General features: G+C 32.4%; 1 protein-coding gene across 2 annotated transcripts; it reads right to left on the reverse strand.

Moving 5' to 3' along the window:
- Nucleotides 1-652: 652 nt before the first annotated feature.
- LOC116165058 lies at nucleotides 653-4,788 on the reverse strand. Of its 2 annotated transcripts, XM_031479330.1 has the most exons (7): nucleotides 4,658-4,788; nucleotides 4,221-4,345; nucleotides 2,665-3,379; nucleotides 2,428-2,612; nucleotides 2,222-2,375; nucleotides 1,732-1,970; nucleotides 653-764 (listed from the first exon to the last, which is right to left on the reverse strand). In XM_031479330.1, the coding sequence occupies exons 1-7, from the start codon at nucleotides 4,710-4,712 to the stop codon at nucleotides 735-737; spliced, it is 1,503 nt and encodes a 500-aa protein (XP_031335190.1). In that variant the 5' UTR covers nucleotides 4,713-4,788; the 3' UTR covers nucleotides 653-734. The 2 variants fall into 2 exon arrangements, with proteins under 2 accessions (XP_031335190.1, XP_031335189.1); XM_031479329.1 differs by lacking the exon at nucleotides 653-764 and having other exon boundaries at nucleotides 1,498-1,970.
- Between the last annotated feature and the right edge of the window lie 2,914 nt (nucleotides 4,789-7,702).

Genomic DNA, 7,702 nt, shown 5'->3' on the forward strand with positions numbered 1-7,702 from the left:
GACTGTTACGTGAAAACAACATAATTCATTCCAAATGCACGGTTCTTTAATTCCGAATGACAAAGAAGAGGCGTCTTCTTCATAATTTATAGGATTTCTAATTAAACTCATATCGAGAGATGATGAACATTGTGTAATATCTTTTGACATTTTACATATCCTACAAAAGTAAGTCGAGTTAAAACTTTCATTAAAACCAAGTATTGCATTTAGACCTAAATTGTCACCCAAAATTGCAAATAACGTAAAATATATTTGATACTTTCCCGATTTAGTACTAACACATATACCATTAGTTTCTAAATATTTTAGCTCTTGAATGAGGTTTGTGAATACTTTTTTATTTCCAAATTCAGTTCTATCTGATGAATAAAATAGCTGGGCCAATAATATGTTATCTAATGTGCTGGAATACAAAGGGGGTACACCAGCTAAGCTAATATAAACAGCACCAATTTTATGTATTCCAGATTTTGACCCAAGAGGGTTGCACGACTCAAAATCATCAAAATATCAATACAAAGGAAACATGTTTTTGTCTTTGTGGTGTACCTTCATTTGCTTCCAAACATTCCCTTGAAAAATACTTGTGATATTATCACCAGTCTGAGAGCATTCGTCTGCCATATAGGACGTAATAGTCTCATAAACACCGGGTACTTCTAAATATTTTTGTAACATTAATCTTAAAGAAATTTTTTGTCCTTCTACTCTTTGAAAAATCATTGTGGGTGTTACAGCACTGCTATGCGGTATAGATTTTTCTGAAATAAAGAAAGATTCTGGTTTAATATAAGAACTTGTCTTGGTAAAAAACTTAAATCTTAAATGTTCTGATCTAAATTCATTAAATACTAATTCAATTTCTTCAAATAATTTTAATAAATTACAACATTTAACACCGCTTAAAGAAAATTCTGTATCATCATTTATACGAAAATTCGATTGTATATATGAAAAAGCACTATTTAGTAATTCTTTAAAAAAGTCTATAATCATTTGTAAAATATTACGAGGAAGTGAAGGTATATTATAAAGTTGAGCAATCATTGTGATAATCTTCGTTTGAAAATCGGACAAAGTGGTTTTTGCTAGACTATTATTGATAATATCTTCAGTTTTGCTACTGTTTAAAAATTCGGTTAGATGGGAAGAGGTGCATGCATCGTCTTCAAAATTAGTTTTAGGTACATTATGTGAATCATGTTTGTGCTCAAACCTGAAATGTTTTCTTAGTCTGTCTAAAAGTGGATAAGATTTGTTACATTTTTTACACTCGTACCTTTCACAAAAAGGATGTGTAAGCTTAATATGGGACACTAAAACATCACCGCTAGTAAATGTTTTCAAACATTTAAAACATTCCATAATGACGCTAATGACAACACTGGACTTATAACCAATCTAATACAATACAAAATATAGATTTCAAGATTATAGATACATATTCGAAACACTTTTTTAAACGCTATTTACATTCTAATAAAAAATATATGAAATTGTAATTACTATAGAAAATACTTAAAAAATATTTTGAACATAAGGTATTTTTAAATCATTCTTTGTTTTTAAATTATACACATACCACTGAATAACATACCACAAATGTCTGCACTCAAAAGAATACTGTGCATCCAATACGTGGTGCACTTTAAAACAAAAGTCAAGTGCAGATAGCACAGAGCTTAGTTTGTAGGTATGATTATCCACGACCACATAGAAACTACTTACATTGCCTAAAGTTGGTCCAACTAAGACCATATACGGTTGAATGGTAAGACCTTTATTATAATAGTAATCTGTTCTTTTCTGCTTTGCGTCTGAAAGGTCTGCTGGTGTTAAAACATGCAAAAGAAGACCATCACGAGCTTCTTTTGAAGACGGTTTCCACACTTGACGTTTAATTCTAGTGCTGCTGCGAGGTGGAATTAGCGATGAAATTAGATGGATCTTTATTGCATTTTTGGAATCTGCAAATAGAAATAAATATACATGTTAATAGTAATAATATAGTTATAAAGCTTATCATAAATAAATTAATCACTTGTTACATTCACGTCACGTGATCAGATGTCCAGTGACTAATCAAACCTTTTAATATTTTCAAGCTAAACCAATCAATTTCATTTCATGTAAACTAGGTTGCAGTTAAAGAAACATGAGCAATTACGGTTGATGTTTGAAGGGAAGTGCTTACAATATGATTAAAATAGTTAAGTACCTTGCGTTATTTCTGTGTTCAATAATTCAAGTAAAGTTGCATCAATTGCCGATAGCTGCTTTCTTTTAGCTTCCAGCAACCTATCAAAAAACGTCAAGAATGCTTCTTGAATATCAATATCAACTTGAAACATTTGACGAAAATCATAATCCACCTAAAAGTAGCTTGTAAAAAACAAGTTTTACACATAAAACCGAAACAACTACCAAGTCCGGTGCCCATTGTGTTTCTAAAATGGGCCAGTCCGTAAAGAAATTTTCAATGCTTGATAACGCCGTGCGATTGGCTCTAATGTTGAACGAATTGGTCCAATGCACTAGAACTTCATCTCTGGGTTCAACATTGTGTTTTAACCAGATCTGACTGTCAACAGCTTCTCTTGATGGAATCTCTGAAAAATTTTGTAAATTTAGCGTAATTTTTTACTTTTAAAATATTTTTACCTATATCATGTGGCTGCTCTGTAGGTTTTGTAATACCTAAAGCTTTCTTTAAAGCATAGGTACGATTTCTATATTTATCAATTAGTTTACCTTTGGCGGTGATGGGTTTGTTAGTCAATGATCTTCTTTTTGTTATTGGACTTACATAGTAGGTCTCCCTTTTTTCATCTGAAAAAACCTCCACGATTTTTTCCGCTAGACAAGATATTGACGAGTTATCTAGTTTAATATTTTTGTTCAAAAAATATGATATAATGATTTCCGATAAACAATTTCTGTCCGCAAAAGTTAATTTTTTATTTTTTTGTCCTTTAAGTAAGAGCACTCTGCCTAATGCATTGGAAAGTAATAACTCTTTCAAATTTAAGTTAATGACTTGTAATGTGTCATTTAAACTGTTATTAACATCAGCGCTTTCCAATACGTGATCAGACGTCCAAGATTCAGCGGTTGTCAGAAGAGAAGAAGAAGATGGTCCTGACGTCCAAGTTTCGGTTGTAGTAAGTGAAGATGTAGACGGCCCTGATTCCGTATTAAGAACTAACAAAATATCGTCATTTAGTTTAGGTATTTTTTGTGGCGGTTCTTCTGCAAATATTTCTTGGATTATTACTGGATTTTGCGGCGTTCTGAGAGGTGTTATGTTTTCAACGATAATTTCAGGTTCATTGCCTTGTTCTTGATAATCCAAAGAATTTAAATCCGATACGGATACCTGCTTACAAAAAAAACAGATAGAAAGTTACACGCAATTGATTCAATTAGATCAACATTTCAACGGGGGTGGAAACCACCCTTGATTTTTAAATAGGAAAGAAGGGTTAAGAGATGTTTCGTTTTAAAGGTCATTTAAATATAGCTTTTCAACAATATAAGTAACATTCGTTTTGTTTTAGCATCATTTGATAAATGAAAGCTTATATATTTGTACAACACTTTTTAGTTGATTTTTCCGAAAGTACTAAAAGCATACACAAAATAAGGCATTCAAGCTATATATTTAAATGACCTTTAAAATGAGATATCACTCAACCCCTCTTCACTATTTAAAAATTAAGGGTAGTTTTTCCCCCGTTAAAAAGTTGATCTAATTTAATAATCCGTAACTAGCAAACAAAATATCCCCTTTGAATATAAAATTTTCGGTTTTTTCCATATTTTTTGTTGCAGCGAACTAGTACTGATGTGATCTGATCAACCATCTACTTAACCTATACATGATGTTTACTTTGTAACTACAGATAGTTGTCAAAACATGAATAAATTTGATTGTAGAATTGAAAAAAATTCTATGTTTTGTCTTCTTTTTGGAAATCTTTAAATATGTCTTTGTATTTTGTCACCTTAAAAAGCATTTCTTAAGATTATTAACTTATTCCATACCTTTGTTGAGGAATCTGAACGACATGTAATGTAGGTATCTCAAAATTTTTGCAAAATATTTTTGTATCGAGTTGCGCATAACATCCGTTTACTCCACGACCAAAAGTGCACATTTAAGTTAACTAGTAATCGGTATCTGAACTCAGTAACACAATATATTAGTAGGCACGTACCTTTTTCGCGGAACTCAGTGCGTGAATTAAACGGCGGAGTCGTAGTTGATCTCCAATTGCTGGGCACAACTTTTCTATGTGAGAATCGGCGAGTTGTAGAAGGACATCCGGTGTTATCTTCTCTTCTAAACAATAAAAAATGATATTATGTACTAGTCAATTGATTAGACACTCACAACACATCTTAGAAACGCGCATAACTGAGTGAAAATCAAAAAAGACTGCTAGAATGACTACAGTACGCACTTGTTTTAAAACTAAAATCATCAATTCTTCCCCCGAAAGAAATATTCTTTCTACTAAGTAATATTTCTTTGAAACAAAAATAGCATACGCTTAAAGTAAAGGTTGGTTAAAACGTACTTTTATTGATTTTTTTATTTGCGTTAAGATAAAGTTGCTCGAGAGCTCAATACTAAAAATAGAGTTTTACTTACCTTTGAAATTTTCAATCAAATGTTCTAATTCATTGTTTTTTAGTAGCTCGTCCATGATTAAACCACACAACGCACTACGCAGTGAGCGAATAAAGTTGCACTCTCGATTCGTTGCACTTGCACGTAAGCTCGCGTACAATCGCAATTAAATTGAAATGCTGACTACAGAATGAAGTCATGCGTAAATGAAAATTGAGATTTTGCTTGCGTTTAAGAAACCTTTTTTATAACAATGTTGCAGTAAACTTAATCAAGCAAAATAAATACTTTAATCCAAGAAGTATAAGATTTACCGCATAAAGAGTATGGTGCCATTCAGTTGAAAAAATATTTTTTTAATTTAAGAAGTCACCATAGATACTAAACAAAGAAAACCGATTCTAAATAGAAAATTTGCGTTTTTGTACATATAAAGAAATATGTCGTATGCACTAGAATATTTGCTTTAACCAATGAAATAACTTTCAAAGAAACTATTTTTCTAATTTCAAGAAAACTGTTTTCTCTGTGTAAGCAATATATTGTGCTTTTCTGCATTTGACAACATTCTTCTACTATCATTACATACAACAGTGAACATTATTGGCACTTTAATAATAAACAAATACGCTCAGACGGATTAACAAAGATGCTTTTGTTTCATGACCACCTTATTTTTTGTGCTCTATTTTCAATTTTAAAGTAAATGTCTATTTTTCGAATGACCAGTTTTATCAAAATATAAAATAAAGAAACCAGATCTGTTTTTAAGGAAATGAAGTTGAGGATGACTCTAAAAAACCTAAGCGTTTGACATTTAAAATCTAATAATGTGAGGTTGTAGGCTAGAAAAAGTTGCAATGGGAAGGTGTTTCCAAAAATCTTTTTAAATTAAAATAAAATAAAAAACAAACTACATTTTTAAATTTTTTTTCGAAGGTTTCGAAATTGCTTCATTTTCTAAGCAGCGTTAGATTTGACACTAAACTGTGCCACTTTGACTATAACCGACTTCATTCTCGAATTTTGGCCACTGTACACACTTACTCAAGTTGGTGCAGCAGTGGCGATCCACTGGATAGGGACTTTAAATCACTTTCATAAGGGCAATAAGAAGATTCAGGCTACTGGTATTTGGGTTTTCCCATCCTCAATGTTTTCAAGGTGTTTGAGACCAGCTCCTCTTGATTTCTGTTTTCTATTATTAAAATTTCCCCTGCTGCAAAATGCAGCGTTAAGTTTAGTAGAAATGCAAATTTGTGGGCCGAAGACGTCGGTATAAAACGACACATTCTGAACCACCGGTTTACTTAGGACAATAATGTACGTGTCAAATTCTTGACAGAACAACTTAGTAACTCGCGCTTTTGGAAGAGGGTCTTCAAAAAATGGCAAGTGTGGGAAAAAAAAAACGTTTCCCACGAAAGCTTATTACTTTCCGACGTAAAATAAGAATATGCAATAAAAAGTATAGATTTCTATTCAAAAAAATTAAATTGCTTTACACTTGGCCCTTAAAGGAAAGTTATGTGAAAATGCACCTAGCATTGTTAACTGGGCCCTTCCATATAAAGAATATTTTATATAAATCATTTTTTGATATTCCCGCTAGTTTCTGCAACAATCGATTGTCTCATGATAAATTGGACACCCTGTATATAAATTAATTACGTGGCATTCAAATATAAGATTACTGAACTGGTAGTCGCAAAGTTTACTGCAACTCACAAAAGAAATGACCGCAACACCCCAATTCGTCTCACTCATGCAGGTGCAGTTAAATCTTCTCCTGAAACTGATATCTTTTCTAGGCAAAAATGCTTGCTTCAAAACCATCGTATATAATCCGCTATTTATTATTGTTCTGTTTCGAATTCCACGTCTTGGTTATACTGGGACAAAACCGAAATTTACCTTTTGCTAAATTAGTAATTCTAATTAACTCACGCAAGTCGATAATTTATTATGACCCGCTTTCTCGTAAATACCTCGGGCCTCACGTTGTCGGGTACTCGTATTTGAATAGTTAACCACTTGAAAATTTTGCTGGTTAATAAAGAAAATATGATATAAAAAAATATTTTTGACAGTCTGACATCCTTTACGCCTAATGTACAATTCGTAAAATTTTAACGAAATTATAGTGACCGTTTTGCCAACAATAAGTATTTCTATTTTTTTTATTTTTTTTGCAATAAAATCTGGCACAATTTTTGTAGGTTGTACATAGAAAAAAGGATCGTTTGCGTATACCCAATATATATATTTTGAACACAATCCGTCGAGTATCTCCGAAAATTGCTAACGTACGTGCATACGTACGTGTACGTACAGGGTGGTCCAAATTTACCAACTTTCTTATGGAAACACCCTTTATTTTAAGAGATAGAAGAAATAGACTTAGGTGTCTGCAACTCAATTTTAAAGAGAAAATCGCTAGCGCATTTGGACCACTCTGTACGTTCATACATACAGACGAGGAAAATTTTATTCTTTAATGTTGCTTAAAATTATCGATATTTGATGAAATTTTGACGTGTCCAAAACAACACTGATCGCACTGAGATGATCGGCGTGCAAATGCAAATTTTGGAGCTTTCGTGTATGTACCTCTCAAACGACGCTTTGGAGCATTCCGTTTATTACTGTTTTAAGAATGAAACGGTAATTTGAATAAGGCTGTGGTACCACTAATTAAATTATCAGAATTAGTCAATCGTTACCTGGCGAGAAGGTTTTATTCTTCTATAAATACACTTACAGGTTCGTTAATTAACGCCAATGGAATTGTTTTCAATCGTTTACACTCAAGGAAAATATTCCCGACAAATGAACATGAACACTTATCCCTATATATACTATACAACATAGCTGAAATTTATACCACTTACCAATTAATAATGAACAACCTTTATCGTATAATAAAAAATTTTCTATGGTTAGCACAGATACCACCCCCACACTTGTGCATGTGCGATTCTGGCCTTTTATGTCGAAGAATATGTGTCCCAAATTTGGTTCCAATCGGTTTAGCCGTTTAGCCAGAAATGAGAGTACAGACCGACA

Source organism: Photinus pyralis, unplaced genomic scaffold, assembly GCF_008802855.1.
Source record: "Photinus pyralis isolate 1611_PpyrPB1 unplaced genomic scaffold, Ppyr1.3 Ppyr1.4_LG2, whole genome shotgun sequence".
NCBI lineage: Eukaryota > Metazoa > Arthropoda > Insecta > Coleoptera > Lampyridae > Photinus > Photinus pyralis.